The sequence below is a fragment of the Brachyistius frenatus genome, unplaced genomic scaffold (assembly GCF_029030835.1).
Source record: "Brachyistius frenatus isolate BFR_SWC_R1_liver_20210118 unplaced genomic scaffold, ASM2903083v1 Contig_446, whole genome shotgun sequence".
NCBI classification, from domain to species: domain Eukaryota; kingdom Metazoa; phylum Chordata; class Actinopteri; family Embiotocidae; genus Brachyistius; species Brachyistius frenatus.
The window spans coordinates 1-24,066 of record NW_027211045.1 but is presented as its reverse complement, the minus strand read 5'-3'; the positions used below and the strand labels follow the sequence as shown (position 1 = coordinate 24,066).

The 24,066-nt window shown below is 49.6% G+C and overlaps 4 protein-coding genes across 5 annotated transcripts; 1 reads left to right on the top strand and 3 right to left on the bottom strand.

Moving 5' to 3' along the window:
• Positions 1 to 681: 681 nt before the first annotated feature.
• On the bottom strand, positions 682 to 9,482 carry map1sa (microtubule-associated protein 1Sa). Its single transcript, XM_069725753.1, has 7 exons — positions 9,325 to 9,482; positions 6,653 to 6,754; positions 6,458 to 6,540; positions 6,229 to 6,369; positions 3,184 to 6,154; positions 2,417 to 2,640; positions 682 to 2,335 (listed from the first exon to the last, which is right to left on the bottom strand). The coding sequence occupies exons 1-7, from the start codon at positions 9,455 to 9,457 to the stop codon at positions 2,180 to 2,182; spliced, it is 3,810 nt and encodes a 1,269-aa protein (XP_069581854.1). The 5' UTR covers positions 9,458 to 9,482; the 3' UTR covers positions 682 to 2,179.
• Positions 9,477 to 13,874, top strand: trmt13 (tRNA methyltransferase 13 homolog). Its single transcript, XM_069725766.1, has 11 exons — positions 9,477 to 10,006; positions 10,188 to 10,237; positions 10,313 to 10,379; positions 10,461 to 10,517; positions 10,634 to 10,703; positions 11,519 to 11,625; positions 11,794 to 11,961; positions 12,039 to 12,111; positions 12,825 to 12,899; positions 13,003 to 13,402; positions 13,574 to 13,874. The coding sequence occupies exons 1-11, from the start codon at positions 9,857 to 9,859 to the stop codon at positions 13,755 to 13,757; spliced, it is 1,401 nt and encodes a 466-aa protein (XP_069581867.1). The 5' UTR covers positions 9,477 to 9,856; the 3' UTR covers positions 13,758 to 13,874.
• lrrc39 (leucine rich repeat containing 39) lies at positions 13,821 to 18,071 on the bottom strand. 2 transcript variants are annotated; one of them, XM_069725772.1, is made up of 9 exons: positions 18,034 to 18,071; positions 16,418 to 16,560; positions 16,154 to 16,262; positions 15,932 to 16,088; positions 15,704 to 15,840; positions 14,836 to 14,981; positions 14,614 to 14,766; positions 14,336 to 14,518; positions 13,821 to 14,013 (listed from the first exon to the last, which is right to left on the bottom strand). In XM_069725772.1, exons 2-9 carry the CDS (start codon positions 16,546 to 16,548, stop codon positions 13,992 to 13,994), a joined length of 1,038 nt encoding a protein of 345 aa, XP_069581873.1. In that variant the 5' UTR covers positions 16,549 to 16,560; positions 18,034 to 18,071; the 3' UTR covers positions 13,821 to 13,991. The 2 variants fall into 2 exon arrangements, with proteins under 2 accessions (XP_069581873.1, XP_069581875.1); XM_069725774.1 differs by having other exon boundaries at positions 14,336 to 14,494.
• Positions 18,072 to 19,793: 1,722 nt separating this feature from the next.
• LOC138637244 (lipoamide acyltransferase component of branched-chain alpha-keto acid dehydrogenase complex, mitochondrial-like) lies at positions 19,794 to 23,156 on the bottom strand. Its single transcript, XM_069725778.1, has 3 exons — positions 22,821 to 23,156; positions 22,673 to 22,744; positions 19,794 to 20,967 (listed from the first exon to the last, which is right to left on the bottom strand). The coding sequence occupies exons 1-3, from the start codon at positions 22,986 to 22,988 to the stop codon at positions 20,800 to 20,802; spliced, it is 408 nt and encodes a 135-aa protein (XP_069581879.1). The 5' UTR covers positions 22,989 to 23,156; the 3' UTR covers positions 19,794 to 20,799.
• Between the last annotated feature and the right edge of the window lie 910 nt (positions 23,157 to 24,066).

Below are 24,066 nucleotides of genomic sequence, written 5' to 3'. Positions count from 1 at the left end.
TATGGAGCCGGAGGCTTTTTGGAGCCGACCTCTAGTGGCACTCGCTGGTATTGCAGCTGAAGACACTTCTGGATCAGAACCATTTTATCAAGTCTGTGGAGACGTCCTGCTGACCCTTGACCTCACAGCTGGGAGCGTCGTCCCAACAGCTGGATGGAACAACTCCAACAGAAGCAGAACATCTAACAGTTTTACAGTTTCAAAATAAAAGCAAGATCATTTGAGTGTCAGGGCCTTTATTTTGAGAGTGACCTTTGCTTTTAGTTGTTGTTTAGATTGAGTCGGTGCAGATAAACAGAATCCTTATTTTAAAAACATGAGGAGTCAAAACAGGAAGTTGAAGAAAGTCTTAAATAAAGTTGAGTCACTTCCTGCAGATGAATGAATAAAAAGTACTGTATTGATGAGTGATGAATCATGTTCCTCCAGCAGGGGGCAGCATCTCATCACAGTATTAAACTGTTAGCCTATGAATGTGAACATGTTTCTTTAAAGAAACTGGAAGATTAAATATTCTCACAGCTTCTTCTCAAACCAACATGAAGGAAACAGACCATTTCCTGTTTAACGTTCCCGTGACTACGTGTGAATCTCTGATCTGATTGGTTCAAACCAAAATCTGCTGATTTTAAACATCATTTGTTACAAACAGTTTCACAATAAAACACGCTGCAGACACTATTAAAGGGCTACTTTTATTTTGAAAGAGAATCATTGGACTTAGTGTTACAGTACACAAATCTTCAGTGTGTGTGTGTGTGTGTGTGTGTGTGTATAAATTTATGGCTTCAAGTCGTCAAAACGTCTGATTGGAAGACATCTGAGCAGCCTGACGGAGGTTCAGCGCCGATGACATCATCACAATCAAATAAATAATGATGATGATGATGAAGATGACGGACGGTGAACTTCAGAATTCAAGGGATCAAATTTAAAAGTTAAATTAAATAAATAAGTTAAAGTTGAAATGTAAAGCTTCGAGTTTCATTAATTAAAAACCAAAGATGAGAAATATTAAAATGGATATCAATCAATCAATTGATCAGCTGATTGAATTTGAGAGAACTACTGTTCCCAGGATGCACCGCTGCAGGAACCAGCCAATCAGCCGCTAACAGCAGAGATCAGAGGCGGGTCAGGTGAGCTGAGCAGAGCCCCTGGGGCTGATGGGTAATGTAGTAATCAGAGTGGGACATCAGCTGATCTGAGTCACCTGATCAAACGGACCAAACCGCCTGCTGGATCAGAACCTTCATCACAGACACAGGAAGTCCACCAAACTGTCAAAGTAAAAGTGGAGGCGTGTCCTGTAATCTACCAACAAAGATCTTCTCTGACACTTCACTCAGAGGACAATCTGTCAGATCTCAGATCACCATGACAACACATCACGTTGGTTTTATAGGATCTCGAGTCTTCAACAAAAACAATCCAACAAAAATAAAGTCGTCATGACGACAGGAAGGTCTCCTGATTTTAAAAGTGTGAAACTGAAATCCTGCATTATTATTAATAATAATAATAATAATTAGATGTCTTGTGAGCTCAGAACGTTTCTGATCATGAAACAACTTTTTAGATCGATTGACTCAATCAGATCAATAATAAATATAAAGGAAAATGTTTATAACATTTTAATATTTATTATATCATAAAACAAGTTTTAATTGTCTAGCTAAAAATCCCGATTAAAATAGATTTTATCATCAGAGGTTATTGATCCGCTGGTTGTGATGAGTCGGCCGTTTCCCTCAGAGTAACAATAAAACATGGCTTTTATAATAAATTTGATTTCTATAATAAAACCTGATCAGAGATGAACTTTGATGACGAACTTGTCGCTGAGATAACGCTAGCTAACTGATGCTAATGCTAATAGCTTGGATCAAATGTTTCTACTCAATGATTGACAGCTGTGTTTTGGTCCCACGTTGATGGCGGCCTGCTAGCGTGTTAGCGCTCAGGTGAGCTGAAGGTGCTGAACCAGCAGGTGTGAACAGGCGGGAAGCGAACGATGATATCACAGGTGAGGACAGTGAAACCTGGTTCTAACTGAGCATGCTCACTAAAAACGAAGCAATCAGACGGGTCTGTGTGTAACCGTGGCAACAATAAAGCCCCGCCCCCCACACTCTCCTGTCCACCTGATCGGATGTCAGAGGAGAAGTGGGCGGGGCTTTCAGAACTCAACCTTGCAGGCGGGGAAGGTCTCGTCTTGCATGGCGACGGTGCTGTTGCTGCCCAGCACGGTGAGCGACAGCGCCGCCTGCTGGTCGTGGGTCTCCTGGTACCACTCGTGCATGGCCACCGAATCGAATGTCGGGATCAGAGTCACCTGAGGGCAGACCGAGGAGACGGACCAATCAGAGGAGAACAGGTGGGAGGGTGGTGAGGGGGGGCAGAGTCGTTCACCCACCTGGACGTCGGGCCAGCTGGTCTTGGCCTCCAGCAGGGCGTCCAGCACGCCGCGCAGCGTCGCCTCCTTCGCCGGCTCCTCGCCGCTCACCACGTAGTACGACGAGCGGAGCCGCCGGAAGAAGTCCAGGTCCACGGTGGAGGAGGCGGAGCCAGACGGCAGGTAGGCCAGGTCCACATAGACCGCAGAACCCTCACAACCCGCAGAACCGGCAGCTCTAGAACCTGGAGGTCAGAACAAAGAGAAGCTCAGCGCTCTCAGAGGAACCGGTTCCGGTCACTAACGGGGTGCCGACCCGGTTCTGGTAAATCTGAACCGTCCAGTTATGATGTGAAACATTTCATCATCAGTTCTGGAGGTCTCAGTGACCTTTGAAATCTAATCACTTCTTTGAGTCCAAGTGAACGTTTGTGATGTCATCAGTGGGCGTGTCTTATGTAAAAATCCCTGTGTGGCCAGCGGGGTGTTCTGTGGTGTGATGAGTGACGTCAATTATGTCGTCATGGTTACAGATGATTTGTGATGCGGTCGTTTGGAGCGCAATGATCTTTGTCTCCAACCGGAACTGAACATTTAGAGACATTTGAACACATCTTGTGACGGCGTCTTTCACTTCCTTTGACATTTCAAAATAAAAGATGCTTTTAAAGATCAGGAGTCTGATTGTATATTGTATCTGAACTGGTCTGGTCTGAACTGAACTGGTCTGGTCTGGTCTGGTCTGAAGGTTTATTAAATGTGTGATCTGGTACCAGGACCAGGTATACCTGAGGATGCGGGTTTAGCAGTTCCCAGTCTGGATCCACCGAGTGAACTTCGGTATGTCGGCTTGGTGTCGAGGCTGGCGGCCGTCTTCAGGGACCCCGTGGAGCTGCCGACCTTCGACCTCCCGTTCTGGGCTGCAGCGGTTCCGGTCCTCGGCGATGGACCTGCAGACCTCTTGGTCCTGCCGGCCGAGTTCTTCAAGTTCCTGTCGGCCTCTGGGTCGACCATACAGGCTCCACGCTGGGGTGGTAAAGGGGGCAGGTCTTTGACCGGGGCGGGGGGGGGGGCATGGGAGGACAGCTGCCCCCCTGTGTTGGTGAAGTGATGTTCGGGGGGGCGAGGGAGGGGGAGGAGGCCGCTGGACTCGTCATCATCAGAGTCAGTGTCTGCGGTGATGGAGGGACAGTCCTCGGTACAGGGGGGGACGTCGGAGTCCGTGGCGGTCGGCAGCGAGTCGCTGACAGAAGTGGGCGGAGTCTCCTGGCTGTAGGCCGAAGTGCAGTCGCTGCTGCTCTGGTCGCAGTAGTTGTTGTTGTCGGGGAGGTCTGGCAGGGCGCCGGCGCGCTGCTGCTGGTTCTCGGGTGTCCGGGGGTGCTGGAACTCACAGGGGGACACCAGACACAGATCCACGTCGTGGGGGGCGTCGGTGAGGTCGGACACCCCGTGGACGTGATCCTCCGAGTCACAGACGTGTCCGTTGGCGTGGACTCTGGTCAACGCCGCCGTCGGAGGAACAACTTGATCCAAAGAAACCGACAGAGACTCGTCCACCTCGGTGGACTGAGGAGAGCCAACCTCCGCCGGCATGGAGGTCATGGTGGGGGAGGAGTCGGGCAGGATGTCCTTGAAGGGGCTGAGGGTCAGGAGGCTGGAGCGCCGGTCCTGAGAGGAGGCGGAGTTCTCCAGGCCTTCTCTCAGGGAGCTGAGGTCCGAGGTCCTACAAGAACCGCCCTGGTTGTAGTCCTCGAAGCCCAGACTGGAGCGCCGGGCCTCAGGGCTGCCATCCTCGTCGGGGGAGGGGTGGAAGGGGGTGTGTCCCGCACTATTCGGGGCCGAATCCGCAGAAGAGAACATCTCCAGAGTTTTCTCGTCTGAGCTCACGCAGACGTCCGGTCCGTCTACGGAGGACCCGTCGGCCGGCGGGAACGCCGTCGGAGGGAGGTCGAAGTTCACACTGAGGTCGCCTTTCTGTGTTTTGGTGAGCGGTGAGGAGGCGGTGACCTCGTGTAGCTCCGCCTCCTCACAGCGGATCCCGTTGGCATCATCGGAGTTCACTGCCGACGTCTTTGCGTTTGGACTTCTGTTCCCGTTGTCGTCCTCTAACCGAAGAGGTTCCGGTTCCTTGGACCGGTCCGCCTCCTTCGGACCCGGCTTACCTTTCGTCCCTCTCATGGACTCTTTCCTTGGAAGAGTTCCGTCCTTCTTCAGAATCACACTTTTACCTTTTCTTAGTTCGGTACTTGCAGTCGATGTGACGCTTGTAATTGAACTTTTCTTCACGTCTTTCGGCTTCGCTGCTTTCTTCTCTTCCAGTTTCACGTCCTTCTTCGGCTCTTTTTTTGCTTCGAGTTTAAGATCTTTCTTTGGCTTCGAACTTCCAATTTCCTTCTTTCCACCTTCTTTCTTCTTCTCTCCGCTCTCGTCCTTCTTCACTTCCTTCTTCTCTTCTTTGGACATGTCTTTCTTTGGATTGAGCTTCTCTGCAGGTTTCGTGGGCTTCGGTTTGGCGTCGGCCTCCTTTATTCTGGGTTTGTCTTCCGTTTCCTTCCGGTCTCTATGTCCCGGGTCAGCGGGTGCTTTGGGCTTCGGTTTGGTTTCCTGTTTCTTGACGTGTCCCGGTTTGTCTTTCTGAAAAGCTGCGCCGGGTCGGAGCTCCTTCGACTGCGACTTCAGGCTTTCCCGACTCTCTGCTCGTTTTGGTTGCTTCTCGGTTTTCAGTGTTTCGAGATCTTTCAAACACACCGACGGATGTTTGAGGAAATCTAAATGTTTGAGTTTTTGAAGTCCATCCAGAACTTTGTTCTGCGGCGTGCAGCCGGGGAACAGAACCCGGACGATCTTGTCCTGCGAGCCGGCCGGATGCCAGACGAGCAGAGCGCAGATGGAGACGAGGCTCGTCAGAGGAAGGTCGCAGCGCGGTGCGTCGGACGACGACTTCGGCCAAACCTGCATGAGAGCTTCCAGCTCTCTGCTGCCGCCGACCGGGTTCAGCGTGAACAGCTCCAGACGGCCGACGCCCATCTTCTGGAACAGGATCAACGGTTCTACGGTCGGTCCGTTGGACCGGCTCAGAGGTTCGGGTTTGATAGACAGTTTTTGCAGGTGCTGCAGAGCGAGCGCTGCCTGGTCGACGCTGCGCAGCCGGCCGAGATCTTCCTGGAAGGACGTCAGCCTGTCGGGAGCGTTCAAGAAAACCACTCCGACCTCTGGAGAGACCCGGTTCTTCATCCGGTCCTCCTGGTCCGCAGGTCCGGCAGCCTCCTCCTCCTCCTGCTCCGCTACCTTCCTCAGCAGCAGACTGTTCAGGCCCGGCAGATTGTCCACGCCGATGTGGGTCACGAGCACCGAGTCGATTCTGTCCAAATGTCGGACCAGTTTCCAGAAGCAGGATCGTGGATCAGAGCCGCCGTTCACCAGGACGTTGAAACCGTTGACGGCGAAGAAGGCGGAGTCTCCTCTGCTGCCGGGGAAGATGTAGCAGCAGGGCCGGGACAGCTTCAGGAAGCCGGCGGTACCAGGCGGCTCCAGCAGCTCGAAGGGCGACTCGGGCTCCAGTGACTCGGACAGGTACTCGGTGAACTCCTGCAGACCCTCCATCTCCGGCAGCACCGGCGGAGGGTTGACCCGGATCTGGATGAAGTCCTGCAGGTTGTGCTTCTCCAGCGCTGAGTCCTTCCATTGGCCGTCACCAGGACAACTGACGGTGAGGCGGGCCTTCAGCGCCGGGTCGGTGGCGCTCAGCAGCTCTCCGACCTGCCGGCACACAGCAGAGACTGAAATACGGCCGAAAACACCGAACACGCCAGAACACGCGGTTCCTTCCTCACCTCCTCGTCTTCAAACACATGCAGGAAGTCGTCCAGCGAGAAGACGCCTTTCTGCAGCACGATGGCGCCGCCGTCCTCCACGCTGCGACCCGCCAGAACCAGCAGCTTGTGGCGCGACGCGGCGCAGACGAGCCGCCGCACCTGGAACAGGAAACGGGAAAAAACACACATTTATTCACATGACCTCCACGCAGACGATCACATGACAGGAAGACTTCTTTGCTCTCACCTCTGAGCAGACGAAGTCGTGGGCCGGATTCACGACCACCTGCGTGTCCAGGACGTCTCCACGGTGCTGCAGAGTCCTCTGACCTGCAGGAGCAAACACAGACAGGTGGCGTCAGGTGACTCACGGTCAGGTGACCTCAGGGTGGTCAGGGTATGGGAGCTTCCCAGCATGCATTGCAGGAGAAGGGTTTCTCACCTCGGACATCTTCTGACAGGAACGCAGAGTGTCTGGACACAAAGAGCTTCAGCTGCTGATCCAGAACGGAGACATTCAGACCCACGGACCAGCACCGCACACCTGGAACACACACCGTGGTAAACAACAACAACACACCTGGAACACACCCTGGTAAACAACAACAACAACACCACACCTGGAACACACCGTGGTAAACAACACACCTGGAACACACACCGTGGTAAACAACAACAACAACAACACACCTGGAACACACACCGTGGTAAACAACAACAACACACCTGGAACACACCGTGGTAAACAACAACAACAACACCACACCTGGAACACACCGTGGTAAACAACACACCTGGAACACACACCGTGGTAAACAACACACCTGGAACACACACCGTGGTAAACAACAACAACAACAACACACCTGGAACACACACCGTGGTAAACAACAACAACACACCTGGAACACACCGTGGTAAACAACAACAACAACACCACACCTGGAACACACACCGTGGTAAACAACACACCTGGAACACACACCGTGGTAAACAACAACAACACACCTGGAAAATACACCGTGGTAAACAACAACAACAACACACCTGGAACACACACCGTGGTAAACAACAACAACACACCTGGAACACACACCGTGGTAAACAACAACAACACCACACCTGGAACACACCGTGGTAAACAACACACCTGGAACACACACCGTGGTAAACAACAACAACACACCTGGAACACACACCGTGGTAAACAACAACACCACACCTGGAACACACACCATGGTAAACAACAACACCACAACTGGAACACACACCGTGGTAAACAACAACACACCTGGAACACACACCATGGTAAACAACAACACCACAACTGGAACACACACCGTGGTAAACAACAACACCACAACTGGAACACACGACGTGGTAGACAACAACAACAACAACACAACTGGAACACACACCGTGGTAAACAACAACAACACAACTGGAACACACACCGTGGTAAACAACAACAACACACCTGGAACACACACTGTGGTAAACAACAACACACCTGGAACACACACCATGGTAAACAACAACAACAACACAACTGGAACACACACCGTGGTAAACAACAACAACACAACTGGAACACACACCGTGGTAAACAACAACAACACAACTGGAACACACACCGTGGTAAACAACAACAACACACCTGGAACACACACCGTGGTAAACAACAACAACACACCTGGAACACACCATGGTAAACAACAACAACACACCTGGAACACACACCGTGGTAAACAACAACAACAACACACCTGGAACACACCGTGGTAAACAACAACAACAACACACCTGGAACACACACCGTGGTAAACAACAACAACACCACAACTGGAACACACACCGTGGTAAACAACAACACACACACACACACACACACACACAGGGTCTCCAACTTTCTCCCTCTGACATCAAACTCTTTTCAGTGACACCTCCCTCCATGTTTCCATCTCTCACATCAACCACTTCCTCCACAGAGAACAGGAAGTCCAAGATATTCAGCAACACCACTTCCTGTGTGTGTGTCAGCGGCCAGACACAAGTTACACACACAACACAACAACACACCATCATGGATCGTGACTCCTGTAATAAAACCAGCTGAACTACAGACGTGCAGTTCGAAGCTGCAACATGTGACACCGGAACACAAGCTGTCCGAACCGGATCAAACCGGATCTGCATGCTGCACAATGCGACCCGATGCTGCAGCACACCCTGGTACTTCTATCACTGTGGTGGATGTTCCAACAAACTTATTGATCCTCCCCAGAAACTATTGATCAGAGAAAACAGTTGATGACATCACTGAAATGATCACTTATTGATGGTTATTTACTAATAAATAAATCAAACTTTCAGACTTTGCGCTGTTTTCTGACTGTTAACTGACTGTTACAGGAACGCTATTAAAACCGGTGAAGCCAAAGTCAATATTCAACATCCTGTGGGACGGAGTTTCAAAATAAACGCCTCTGGTGTTAGAGGTGATAATAACAGCCGGTGGTGAGTTTTGGATAAAAAGCTGCAGTTATTGCAGATAAACGTTGAAACAACTTGCGAACACAAGTTCAGACCGGATTCATCCGAACGTCCCACACCGACCTGCGGCCGTGAACGCACCTCAGACTAGTTTACGGAACTTCTCGTGGCAGTTAACGCCTGCGAAGAAAATCCGGACCGGAAGTCCTTTGTGTCTAAATTTAACTCCAGAACCAGCTGCTCCGGAGGGCGAAGGGCACCGGTCGCCTCACGTTAACGGTCCCGGTGTGTCCTCGTGTCACCGACAGAAACGTTTCCAACCAATGAGCAGAGGAAAGAGGATGTAGCCTAGCATGTTAATCGTGAGTGTTGTTAGATCCCGGTAAACGTTTTAAAGTGTTTCGTTACCGTTTAACGGGAATAAAAGTCTCCGTCGGAGTTTAATGGACGCTGTGCTTCTTCACAGTAGGGTGAGAACAAGGAGTTTACCGGGAAAACGATTAAGACAACACCGGACGGCAGCTCGGGTTTTATTGTGAAGGGCCTGCGCACTTCCCGCCCTGAGCTCGGTTCTGCGTCTCCGTTACCGGTGAACTCACCTGCGTCTACCGGTGAACTCACCTGCGTCTACCTGCCGCAGCAGCCGCTCCAGCAGGCCGGCGGGCCGCAGCTCTCCCACCACCACCAGAACCGAGTAATCTGCCGCCGCAGACCCGGAGGACCCGGGACCGCCGCCCCGCTCCGCCGCCATCATGGCATGGACTAACCGGTGGTGACGTCACCTGGACTGCCCCGCAAAGCTCCGCCCCGCTTCTACCAGAGGCGGGAAGACGTTTTAAATGCTACACCAGGCAGCCAATCAGAGAGGAGAACAGAGTAGCGGGCCAATCAGAAGACAGGGAGCTGTTTAGTGGCAAACAGGAGAAATCAGTACCGATCTTCTGTTGCGTCTCAATAAATCAATGAGGAAAAATCATTTGAAATAAATCTTTTATTAACCACATTTATTCTGCTGTTAAAGGAACATTATGTTTAAAAACATCAAATATTTTTGCCAGAGATGTTTAAAGTCAGTTAAAGTGATCACTTTCAGTTCTATCTGATCTTTCGCTCGTGTTTTTTCAGTATTTCCTACCTTTCTATCATCACCTGAATGCAACGCGGTGGCCCGGCTGCCTCCGTGTCGTCCAACATGGCGGCCCCGTTACCGGGCCGGTGTGGCTTCTTCGTGGAGAAAAAGAAGCGTTTCTGTAAAATGATCGTCGGAAAAGGGAAACTTTTCTGCGGAGAACACGCAACCATGGTGAGTTCACGGACACGTGCTGAGTTCATGGACACCGAATTCAGGTGGAGAGTAAACAGCTGATTGAGGTCTGAACCTGCGGGCCGGAGGGGGGGGGGGGGCAAGTGTCTCATTAAAGTGAAGAGGATCAATAGAGTCGATCAGTGACATCATGAAGCTGTGAAGTGTTTCCTGTTTGCAGGAAGGGGGCGGAGCCAGCAGGAGGCTCGTCTGTCCTCTGGACCCCAAACAGTGAGTCTCAAACAGGTGGATGTGGAACCTGATCAGGGATTTATTGATCCTGATCACAACCTTCTTGTGTTTCAGCACCGTGAGCGAAGACCAGCTGAGGAAACACCTGAAGAAGTGCAACTCCAGAGAGAAGCCCCGCCCAGTAAGTCCCAACAGCTCCTCCCCCCTCCCTCCATCAGGTTATTGATTACTGATCAGTTCATCAGCCTCTGATTCTCTGCAGGTTTATTATGTGGAAAACATCAATGCTGGATCAGCTGATCAGGACGACAGGCCTCAGGTAAAGTCTGCAGCCGACCTCTGACCTGCTGCAGCCGACCTCTGACCTGTTGACACAATGAAAACAATATAAATAGTTATGATGGAATAATAACGATGATGATGTCACTGTGTCAGGTGAGTCTGTCGGAGCGCAGTAGCTCAGAGCTGCAGTCTCTAGTGGACAAATTGAGGACTGCAGTCAAAGGTGAGCAACACACACACACACACACACACACACACACACACACACACACACACACACACACACACAGGCATTACATTACATTTCATTTAGCTGACTCTTTTATCCAAAGCTACTTACAATAAGTTCAATTCAACCATGAGGGTTCAAAACCAGAACAACAGACAGACACTTGTAATTAAAGAGATAAATGATGAAACAGATGATCTATAAAGATGGTGATGATGTCATTGATGATGATGATGATTCAATTCAGTTCAACTTTATTTATATAGCGCCAAATAACAACACAGATTATTTCATGGCACTTAACACATTAAAGTCTTTACAGCAGAACTTTACAACATTATACAGAGAAACCAACAATTCAACAATTCAACAATTCAACAATTCAACAATTCAACAATTCAACAATTCAACAATTCCCACATAAGCTAGAAGGAAAAAAAACCTCCAACAGAGGGAAGAAAAACTCCATCTGTTAACAGAACCAGGATCAGAGGTGGAGAACATCTGTTAACAGAACCAGGATCAGAGGTGGGCGGCCATCTGCCTCGACCGGTTGGGGTGAGAGGAGAGCAGAGAGAGAAAAGGACAGCATAGAGATAGAAGAGAAGAACTGTTGGTGGAGACGACAATCACAGAGCAGAGACATGCAGCTCCATGACGGGACATCTGGAAAAGAAAGAACAGAAACTACACGAGTGAAGGAACTGAATGGAGACAACAGATAATAAGAAGAAACTATGGGAGAGAAAAAGATGGTGAAGATGATGATGTCATTGATGATGATGGTGATGATGATGATGTCGTCGTAGGACTGCAGTGTGACGTGGACGACAGAGTTCTGTCTCATCCTGCCCTCCAGGATGAACTCAACAACCCTAAGAACGGAGACTCCGCCCACAAACACCTGAAGCAGCAGGTGAGCTCAGAAACCTTCAGATGTGTCATTCTGACACTCGTCTTCATCGCGGTCCTGGTGAAGGACCTTTCTAATAGATCCCAGAACCGTTGGAGGAAACAAACGTGTAAACCAACAGTTAAAATGGAACCAGACAGACTTCCTGTCTGACCTGTCAGGTGTTCTCAGTCCTCCATCTTAGGTCACCTGGAGGAGCTGGGGCTGCTGGGAGGTGGGCGGTGCTTCGTGGAGTTCGGAGCCGGTCGGGGGAAACTGTCTCACTGGATCCACGAGGCCCTGAAGGCCCACCAGGACCTGCAGCTGCTACTGGTGGAGCGCTGCAGCACCCGCTTCAAGGCAGGAAGAAGCGTCCAATCACAACGTGAGCAGCTGATCAGGTTGATTGATTAAAGTTCTGTTGTGTTTTGTTCCAGGTGGACGGGAAACATCAGGAGGAAGGAGTTCAGTTTGAGCGGCTGCAGCTGGACATCCAACATCTGGATCTCAGTAAGAGACAAACATGAGGAGGTTCTGGTGGGGAGGAGGAGGTTCTGGTGAGGAGGAGGAGGAGGTTCTGGTGGGGGGGAGGAGGAGTTTCTGGTGAGGAGGTTCTCGTGGGGAGGAGGAGTTTCTGGTGAGGAGGAGAAGGTTCAGATGGGGAGGAGGAGGTTCTGGTGAGGAGGAGGAAGAGTTTCTGGTGAGGAGGAGGAGTTTCTGGTGAGGAGGAGGTGGTTCTGATGGGGAGGAGGAGGTTCTGGTGGGGAAGAGGAGGTTCAGATGGAGAGGAGGAGGTTCTGGTGGGGAGGAGGTTCTGGTGAGGAGGAGGAGGAGGAGGTTCTGGTGGGGAAGAGGAGTTTCAGATGGGGAGGAGGAGGTTCTGGTGGGGAGGAGGAGGTTCAGATGGAGAGGAGGAGGTTCTGGTGGGGAGGAGGAGGTTCTGGTGAGGATGAGAAGGTTCTGGTGAGAAGGAGCAGGTTCTGATGGGGAAGAGGAGTTTTTGATGGGGAGGAGGTGGTTCTGATGGGGAGGAGGAGGTTCTGGTGGGGAGGAGGAGGTTCAGATGGAGAGGAGGAGGTTCTGGTGGGGAGGAGGAGTTTCTGGTGAGGAGGAGGTTCTGGTGAGGAGGAGGAGGTTCTAGTGAGGAGGAGGAGGTTCTGATGGAGAGGAGGAGGTTCTGGTGGGTCCGTCTGCTGGAGGATTGAATCTTCTGATCTTTTCAGGTAAAGTTCTGATGGTCCGACAGAAGAGACTCCCAATCGTTGGAGTCGGGAAACACCTGTGTGGAGCAGCGACAGGTGAGGAAGGGCCATGAGCTCTCCGCTCTGATTGGCTGTCAGCAGCGTCAGTCATGCTTGAGTGCAGCAGGTTTTGGTGGTTCTGTTCTGGTTCTGTCCTCAGATCTGGCTCTGCGCTGTTTGCTGGGAACACCAGGACCCGGAGAGGAGACCGAGCCGCCCCAGAAACGCCTCAAACCAGAACCATCTGGGCCGAGACCAGGAGACAGTCTGGAAACGGCAGCACCAGATTCTGGTCCCGGTCCCGGTTCTGGTCCGGTGCTGGGCCTGGCGGTGGCGCTATGCTGTCACCACCGCTGTGAGTGGCGTCACTACGTCGGGCAACAGTTCTTCCTGCAGCGAGGACTTGGAGCTGCAGAGTTCTCCGCTTTCTGCCGGATGTCCAGCTGGGCCACATGTGGACTCAGGCCGACCAATCAGGACTGGCCACCGCCGGATCTGACCAATCAGAGAGGAGACGATGAGGAGCACGTACCAGCAGACGAGACAGACGCTGTGAACGGGTAAATATTTGACCTTTGATCTGAAAAACTAAAAATATCCAGACGACCGTTGCAGCGTGATGATGTAACGCGTGATGATGGAACGCGTGATGATGGAACGCGTGATGATGGAACGCGTGATGATGGAACGCGTGATGATGGAACGCGTGATGATGGAACGTGTCTCTGCAGGTTTCTGCCTCCAGCTGAGCGGCAGCACGTCGGTCGTCTCTGTAAACTTCTGATCGACGCCGGTCGACGTCACTTCCTGAAGACGAAAGGATTCAACAGCAAACTGAGTCGATACGTGAACATGAAGGAAACTCTGGAGAACGTTCTACTGACCGCTGTCCCCTCCTCCTGCACCTCCTTCTGACGTTCCTCCTCCTCCTCCTGATGGTTGGACAGATTTGATGATGATCCAGAAATAAAAGCAGTGTTTGTTTCTAAAACATCTTTATTGTTTGAATAAAGTTTTAAATGTATTAAATCATTTCCAGTTCTTCGTCTTCATTTATTGATAATCAGATCGTCCGTCCTCCCTCGTCTCCTATAACAACCAAATCCTTCAAAATAAAAGCACCGATGTAGAGTCTTGAGGCGGATTATTTTATTCTGAAGGATCGTTGTTTCTGAAACATTCAGAACAGAAATCAGAAAATTAGTTTCAACAGAAAAAAACAACTTGTTTACTGTAATGAATGAATTCAGTTAATAGTCGTTAATATTCATGTTCCTGGTGAGACGGAGACACGGGGACACAGACACATGGGGACACACAGAGACACGGGGATGTGGAGACACGGGGACATGGAGACACGTAGGGACATGGGGACACGGGGAGACATGGGGAAACAGACACGGGGGAACCCGGGTTAGATGACCTGGGCTAGATGTTACTGTCCTCGTGGGCGGAGTTAGCGGAGGACACGGTGCATGTTGAGGACAGCGTACGCTCTCTTTCTGGCCTCCTGGATGTACGTCAGCATGAACTCCCGTCCAAACATCTCCCTGTCGTCTTCATTCTCGTCTTCGTCCTCGTCCTCATCTTCCATTCTCCTGGACGTCAGCGTCACGTCCAGCGTCAGAGGGTTGTCCCGGAAGTTCACAAACCTGCTCCAGAAAGAGACATCTGATCTGTCCAGAGCAGAAAGACAGAGACAAACACGTCTCTGAGGGCAAACGGACGGACGGACAGACCTGAGGGCAGGCAGGCAGACAGACAAACAGACCTGAGGTTGGACATGTCCTCCATCAGAGGAGGGATGTCCCTCAGCCGGTTGCCGCTGACAACAAGCGTGTCCAGCCTGTCCATCCTGCTGATGTTCTGGGGGAGTTCCTGCAGCTCGTTCCTCTGCAGCCACAACGTGTGCAGCTTCTCCATCCTGAGGACAAACAGGTCTCACTGCTGATTGGCGGTTGGCCAAAGGGGGCGGGGCTCAGGCTGGACCTACCTGTGGATGTCCTCAGGTAACTTCTCCAGGTGGTTTCCTCCCATGTCGAGCCACTGCAGCGCCGGCAGAGCGACGAGGCAGTCGGGCACCTCGCTGAAGTCGTTCATGGACAGATCGAGGTGCTGCAGCCGGGTCAGGTTCCTGAGCTGGACAACACAGAACCAACAGAACCCACCTCAGAACACTCAGAGCCAACAGAGCCAACCTCAGAACCTCAGAACACTCAGAACCAACAGAGCCAACCTCAGAACCTCAGAACACTGGGAACCAACAGAACCAACACAACCCACCTCAGAACACTCAGAACCTGAGAACCTCAGAACACTCAGAACCTCAGAACCAACCTCAGACACTCAGAACCCACCTCAGAACCTCAGAACACTCAGAACCAACGGAGCCTACCTCAGACACTCAGAACCCACCTCAGAACCTCAGAACACTCAGAACTAACAGAACCAACCTCAGAACACTCAGAACCCACCTCAGAACCTCAGAACACTCAGAACCAACAGAGCCTACCTCAGAACCTCAGAACACTGGGAACCAACCAACAGAACCAACCTCAGAACCTCAGGACACTCTGAACCAACAGAACCCACCTTAGAACACTCAGAACATCATAACACTCAGAACACTCAGAACCAACAGAACCGTCAGCAGAACCTCAGTACAGACTTGAAACAGACTTTGGGTTTCTATCATGTTTGAGTTCTGATTCAATCCGGTTCTGGTCGGTACCAGGAATCTAGTTTGTGTTCATAGCTAGTTTGGATCTGGACTGTTCTCATCCGGTCTACCTCTGGTCTAGAAGCTGTCCCAGGTTCTGGTAACAAGCAACAAGTAACAGGAGGTGGGTTTGGGTTGGTACCTGGTCCGGTAGCTGGTTCAGGTCCCGGTTCATGGCCAACTCCAGTCTCTCCAGACACTCACAGCCAGCCAGCTCTTCAGGAACCGACTGGATTCTGTTGTAGCTCAGCAGCAGCTCTCTGAGCCGGGTCAGCTTCCCTGAAACCAGAACCAGGACACTGTTCAGATGGACCCGGGCCTCCCGTAGCCCGGTCTGGTTCTAGTGGGAATTAAACAGTGTTTTGCTCACCGATCTGTTCGGGGATCTCAGCGACTCCGTTCCGGGACAGATCGATGACCAGCAGGTTCTGGAAGGTTCCAATGAAGTGAGGGATGTTATGCAGGCCGGTGCGGTGGATCCGCCACTCCTGGACCTGACTGAGCTGGACCAGACAGCCCGGCAAGGACTGGGGAGGAGAAACATGTCAGTAAGGGGGTCGGGTCGGGTCGGGACCAGATAGACTGGCGGTACCTTCCACTCCTCCTGCTCGATTCGGAGGATCAGTCGTCCATCTTCATTCTGCAGCTTCTGCTTCAGTTGGGCCAGAACCGCCCGGTCCTCCCAGAACCCGACGCCGAGTCTGGACCGCAGACAGGAAGAACGGTTTCAGAACAAACCAACCTGGACTCAGTGGATCTGAGGTACCAGCACCTGATCTGCCTGGAAGGTACCTGTCTTACAGACAAAGCAGAAAACCAATGAGAACAGCTGTCAGGTAAGTGGGTGGAGTCTGACCTGCCTGTGGCCCCGCCTCTGTCCGTCCTCCTCTTCTGCTCCTCCTGCTGCTCCTCCTTGTTCCTCCTGATCCGGGTCTCCCACAGAGCTTTGATGGAGCTCACCGAGCCGTACCCTGCCACGCCCACCATGACGACCACTTCCTGTTAGCCACGTGATGTCACAGTCAGGTGGACAGGTAGGACGACCACTGACCTCTGAGTTAGCGTCGCCCTGGTCTGATTATTCTGACACGTTATTGATGATCAATCAGTGAGTGACGTTCACATCCTGACGATCATCTGCACGCTTCATGAATCCTAAATGTTTATAAAAACTAAGACGACGTGTTTCCGTCACAAACAGGACTTTTTTTTTTTTTTACTTTAGAGGAAAAAAATAAAAGTTAAAATCATCAGAATTCATTAAACCAGTTTAAAGTTTCTGAACTTTAATTTCTGTTTTACTTTAAATGTCAGTACTACTGCAACTGTGTAGTAGTACTCGCACACTGTATTAGTAATAGTATTATGGTGTAGTATTAGTACTATAGTGTATTATTAGTATCAGTACTATGGTGTAGTATTAGTATTAGTACTATAGTGTAGTATTAGTATCAGTACCATGGTGTAGTATTAGTACTATAGTGTATTATTAGTATCAGTACTATGGTGTAGTATTAGTATTAGTACTATGGTGTAGTATTAGTATTAGCAGCATTGGAGCCGGTGACACCAACAGACTTAACAAACTGGTTAAGAAGGCCGGCTCCATCATCGGCTACAAACTAGATAGTCTGGAAAAGGTGGTGGAGAGGAGGACGCTGAACAAACTATTATCCATCTTGGATAATCCTGACCACCCTCTCCACCACCTGCTGCAGGGACAGAGGAGCACTTTCTCTAAAAGACTCCTCCAGCTCCGCTGTCACAAGGACAGATACAGGAGATCATTCCAGATACAGGAGATCATTCCTGATACAGGAGATCATTCCAGATACAGGAGATCATTCCAGATACAGGAGATCATTCCAGATACAGGAGATCATTCCTGATACAGGAGATCATTCCAGATACAGGAGATCATTCCTGATACAAGAGATCATTCCTGATACAAGAGATCATTCCAGATACAGGAGATCATTCCTGATACAGGAGATCATTCCTGATACAGGAGATCATTCCTGATACAGGAGATCATTCCTGCCGACCGCAATTAGACTGTACAATAAATCACCTCTGGCAAAATCCATCACACAACAATAACACTGTTGTCTGTGTTCTTGGTTGTTTGTATATAATATATATAGATATATACTGTACTGTATATACTGTGCATTTTATATTTTTACTGCTATTTTATTGCTTTCTATTATTCTATTATCTTATTGCTTCCTGTATGCTGCTGTAGCGAAAAAAACTCCCCTCAGGGATTAATAAAGTAACTACCTAACCTAACCTAGTACTATGGTGTAGTAGTAGTACTAGTACTATGGTGTAGTATCAGTACGCTGTGTCTGGTTTCACCTTGTGGTGGTGTAGCATTAGTACTGTCTGTGGTCACCTTGTTGTGGCGGTGTAGTATTAGTACTGCAGTATAGTAGTAGTATTACTAGTATTAGTACTGCGGTGTGTCACCTTGTTGTAGCGGTGCAGCTGCAGTCCTCCATGCTGCTGAAATCTGACCTCGGACCTGCCGGATATTTTTAACCTCCAGGTCACATGACCTCGGTGACTCGACAGTCACATGACCCACTGTCAGATCAGCTGATGTCAGAACATCAGAAATAAATCAGATCACCTCATCAGGAACTTTGACAAACAGCAAAAGACTTACACACTGTAAAAAATAAATTAAAAAATACACGCTCTAAATAAACGGCACTGTAAAAAATTAACACGCTAAAAAACAGGCCACTGTAAAATGTGAGGAGACAAGAGGAGTCTGTGAGGAGTAACTGAGGTTTGTGCACTTCAACTTTATTCAGTTTGTCTCCAGGGTTCAAAATTCATCTGTTGAATCATTTCTGAAATTTGATCAATGTGTTCCCAAAAATAAAAACCATTTTACATTTCATCTAAAACCAAAAACATGTAACATATAACCGACACCATGTGCTCTTTACCCAGCAGCCACCGGGGGAGGAAGTCAAGCAGGAGGAGGTGAAAGATCCGGATGCTTCAGGGAGGAAGATCATCCTCATCACCCTCCTCATCATCACCATCAGGACCGAGTCATCTCAACATCTGGAGATAAAATGAGGCTCACGTGTAGTTTTCTTGAGATCTTATTTTATATTGACGTCCAGAATCAACATATTTATATTTAAGGATATAATTTCATTATTTTGGGACATGAACACGCTCTGAACTTATTTTTTCAATTTAATAAAATATATTAAACTGTTTTAAATATAAACTTTTGTCTAAATAAAGTTGGGCTGATTCAAAAATTAGCAAACAGAAATAATATGTCTGAGCTGTAAGTCTGTCAGCTTGTTCTGGGACATGAGGATGTTCTGGTGTTGTTCTGCCCCCTGGTGGTCATGTGGATTAACATATCTTCTTTTACAGATCATTTACACGGTCTATAAATTATTAAATTAATCGATACGTGTCCACTAGGGGGCAGAAAATCATTCCCGGAGCTCCAGTCAATATTCTGATGTGTATTCAGAAACCTTTAGCAGCTCTGATGCTCCAATCGGGACCGTTTTATCTGGTTCTTAGTTCTTTTATCTGGATCTTAGTTCTTTTATCTGGTTCTTAGTTCTTTTATCTGGATCTTAGTTCTTTTATCTGGTTCTCGGTTCTTTTATCTGGTTCTCAGTTCTTTTATCTGGTTCTTAGTTCTTTTATCTGGTTCTCAGTTCTTTTATCTGGTTCTTAGTTCTTTTATCTGGTTCTTGGCCGGGACCGTTTTATCTGGTTCGTTAAACTGTTTTTAACTTTATAAAGAAAATGGCAATCAATAAATCCGATTGTGATCTCGATCAATCGTTCGGTCTATAAAATGTCAGTCACATTATTTCAGAAACAAAACGGCTTCAAGTTTTAAAGGTCAGTGAAAATGATCAATGATCCGGGTCTGGTTCATCTCCAGATGCTGAGACGATGAGGTTCGGACCAGGTCAGCTGACCTCTGCGGGTCATGATGTGATAAATATGAAGCAGGTCGTTCTGGGTCAAACAGCAGCTTCTGGTTCTGGACCGGCTGATGGACCTCAGACCATAACGAGGTTCAGGTCCACTCGAAGACCTTTTCAAACTTGGACTTCACAACCGATCCGATTCAGAACCAACCGCTCCAGTTTTATCTTACAGCTGTTAAAATGAAGGTGTGACCCGGTGAAGAAAGGTCGGTTCTGAACCAAACAGAGGACACATAAGGAGGTTCTGGTCTAGAGAGGGACAGATCGGTTCCGATCCACTAGACTGGGTAAACACAATAGATTAAGTACTGAAGGACCAGACCAGATCTGAGGACAGAACAGGGAGAAGGTTCTGATCCGGCAGTGAAAGTTCTGATCCGATAGAGAAAAATGTGTTCTGATCCAGAGGAAACGGGTCCGATGGAGACTGACAGCTCGGTTCTGATTGGCAGAGATGAGGCAGATCTGACGGTTCAGATTGGGAGAAGTTGGTTCTGATCCAGTAAATGTGAGGACCGGTTCTGATCCAAAGAGAGGACACGACGAGCAAACGTGTCCGGGAGAGACGACTCGGTTCTGATCCTCACAGACTGGATCCATTCAGTCGATCAATCAGCAGGATGTTTCTGCCTCAGATCATCACAGAACCAGAACTCCTGTGGAAGTCTCGGATCAGAACCGGCTCCACTCCTGCAGCTGCTCAGAGGAAGTTCTGTGTCGTCATGGTTCTGTCCCGTTCTCCTCTGGATCAGAACACTGAGGTGATGAAGACCGGTTCAATCTGATTGGATGAGACTCTCTGGTCACATGACACACAGGTGAACAGCAGCTGGTCCCTCAGAGGTCCAGGTCCACTACAGACCACTGTGTACTGTCCTGTCTACACAGACCCCGCCCCTCTGACAGACCCCGCCCCTCTGAAGGACAGTACACCTGTAGTCGATGAACTGAAGCATCAGAAACGTCAGTTTGACCTTTGAACTGCAGTTTAAAAACCAAACCGAGTTCATCTGAGTGTTGAACCCTGGTTCACATCAAACTACCTACTCTACTTCCACTGTGAGTGTTCAGTTGTCATGGTAACGTCACGATTGACAGGCGGCCCCTCCCTCCGGCACCTTGCTCAAAGGCAACAAGGAAACAGCAGTGATGAATGAAGGCCTCAGACAGAGAGATGAGGAGAAGGCGGCGGGAGGAGGAGGAGTAGGAGTCTGGATGCTCCTCCCCGGGGCTGATGGGAAACCGTCTCTGTCTACTTGAGGTCCAGCACCATGCTGGCCGGGTTCTCCAGGTACTCCTTCCACAGGTTGGAGAAGCGGCACATGGTGGCACCGTCGATGATGCGGTGATCCGCCGACCAGCTGACGTTCATGATGTGAGCTCGGACCACCTGACCGCCGGAGTCGAACCGCGGCAGAACCTGGAGGACAGATGGAGAGAAGTCAGGGTGGGCGGAGCTTAAAAAACACCTGAGAACATGGTTGGAGCTAAAAGATGGAACCTCCACATGTTCTACTGGATCTTTAATGTATTTACAGACGGGGCTCCAGGTCACGGCCTCCGACCTCCGACCTCTGACCTCCGACCCTTTAAACCTGACCTGTATCAGATGAATCTGTTGTTTAACTACAGGTGGATGTAACCGTGTATTTGTACTACAGGTGGACGTAGCCGTGTATTTGTACTACAGGTGGACGTAGCCGTGTATTTATACTACAGGTGGACGTAGCCGTGTATTTGTACTACAGGTGGACGTAGCCGTGTATTTGTACTACAGGTGGACGTAGCCGTGTATTTGTACTACAGGTGGACGCAGCCGTGTATTTGTACTACAGGTGGACGCAACCGTGTATTTGTACTACAGGTGGACGCAACCGTGTATTTGTACTACAGGTGGACGCAACCGTGTATTTGTACTACAGGTGGACGCAACCGTGTATTTGTACTACAGGTGGACGCAACCGTGTATTTGTACTACAGGTGGACGCAACCGTGTATTTGTACTACAGGTGGACGCAACCGTGTATTTGTACTACAGGTGGATGTAACCGTGTATTTGTACTACAGGTGGATGTAACCGTGTATTTGTACTACAGGTGGATGTAACCGTGTATTTGTACTACAGGTGGATGTAACCGTGTATTTGTACTACAGGTGGATGTAACCGTGTATTTGTACTACAGGTGGATGTAACCGTGTATTTGTACTACAGGTGGATGCAACCGTGTATTTGTACTACAGGTGGATGTAACCGTGTATTTGTACTACAGGTGGATGTAACCCTGTATTTGTACTACAGGTGGATGTAACCCTGTATTTGTACTACAGGTGGATGTAACCGTGTATTTGTACTACAGGTGGATGCAACCGTGTATTTGTACTACAGGTGGATGCAACCGTGTATTTGTACTACAGGTGGATGTAACCGTGTATTTGTACTACAGGTGGATGTAACCCTGTATTTGTACTACAGGTGGATGTAACCCTGTATTTGTACTACAGGTGGATGTAACCTCGTATTTGTACTACAGGTGGATGTAACCTCGTATTTGTACTACAGGTGGATGTAACCGTGTATTTATACTACAGGTGGATGTAACCTTGTATTTGTACTACAGGTGGATGTAACCGTGTATTTGTACTACAGGTGGATGTAACCGTGTATTTATACTACAGGTGGATATAACCTTGTATTTATACTACAGGTGGATGTAACCGTGTATTTGTACTACAGGTGGATGTAACCGTGTATTTATACTACAGGTGGATGTAACCGTGTATTTATACTACAGGTGGATGTAACCGTGTATTTATACTACAGGTGGATGTAACCGTGTATTTGTACTACAGGTGGATGTAACCGTGTATTTATACTACAGGTGGATATAACCTTGTATTTATACTACAGGTGGATGTAACCTTGTATTTATACTACAGGTGGATGTAACCGTGTATTTGTACTACAGGTGGATGTAACCGTGTATTTATACTACAGGTGGATGTAACCGTGTATTTATACTACAGGTGGATGTAACCGTGTATTTGTACTACAGGTGGATGTAACCGTGTATTTATACTACAGGTGGATGTAACCGTGTATTTATACTACATAGATTGAAGCTCACCTGGATTTTCCCCAAAGCTCCGATGGCGACCTCTGGAGGAAGAATCACTGGTTTGGCGTACGTCCCTCCGATCTGGTTCAAACCACACAGTCATGTTAGGTTGTTGTTGTGTTGTTGCGTTGTTGTTGTTGTGTGTCTGAGGACTCACTGATCCGATGTTGGACAGGGTGAATGTCCCCCCGGTCAGCTGGTTGGTCCCCAGCTGTCCGGCGGCTCCTAGCGTCTGCAGGCGGTTCAACTCTTCAGCGATCTGGAAGACGCTGAGCAGCTGGACGTTCTTCACGCTGGGAACCAGGAGACCCTGAAGGGTGTCCATCGCCACGCCGATGTTATGGGACGCCTGAGGAGACAGGAGGAGTCAGGAGGAAACAAGAGGAGTCAGGAGGAGTCAGGAGGAGTCAGGAGGAGTCAGGAGACAGGAGACAGGATGAGACAGGAGGAGTGAGGAGGAGACAGGAGGAGTCAGGAGGAAACAAGAGGGGTCAGGAGGAGACAAGAGGAGTCAGGAGGAGTCAGGAGGAAACAAGAGGAGACAGGAGGAGTCAGGAGGAAACAAGAGGGGTCAGGAGGAGACAGGAGGAGTCAGGAGGAGACAGGAGACAGGAGGAGACAGGAGGAGTCAGACGGAAACAAGAAGAGTCAGGAGGAGTCACGAGGCAGGAGGAGTCAGGAGACAGGACGAGACAGGAGGAGTCAGGAGGAGACAGGAGGAGTCAGGAAGAAACAAAAGGAGTCCGGAGGAGACAGGAGGAAACAAGAGGAGTCAGGAGGAAACAAGAGGAGTCAGGAGGAGACAGGAGGAGTCATGAGGAAACAAGAGGAGACAGGAGGAAACAAGAGGAGTCAGGAGGAGACAGGAGGAGTCAGGAGGAAACAAGAGGAGACAGGAGGAGTCAGGAGGAGACAGGAGGAAACAAGAGGAGTCAGGAGGAAACAAGAGGAGTCAGGAGGAGACAAGAGGAGTCAGGAGGACACAGAAGGAGACAAGTGGAGTCAGGAGGAGTCACGAGGCAGGAGGAGTCAGGAGAAGTCAGGAGGAGACAAGAGTCAGGAGGAGACAGGAGGAAACAAAGGAGTCAGGAGGAGACAGGAGACAAGAGGAGACAGTAGGAGTCAGGAGACAGGATGAGACAGGAGGAGTCAGGAGGAAACAAGAGGGTTCAGGAGGAGTCAGGAGGAAACAAGAGGAGTCAGGAGGACACAGGAGGGGTCACGAGGAAACAAGAGGAGACAGGAGGAAACAAGAGGAGTCAGGAGGAGACAGGAGGAAACAAGAGGAGTCAGCAGGAGTCACGAGGCAGGAGGAGTCAGGAGACAGGACGAGTCAGGAGGAGACAGGAGGAGTCAGGAAGAAACAAAAGGAGTCAGGAGGAGACGGGAGGAAACAAGAGGAG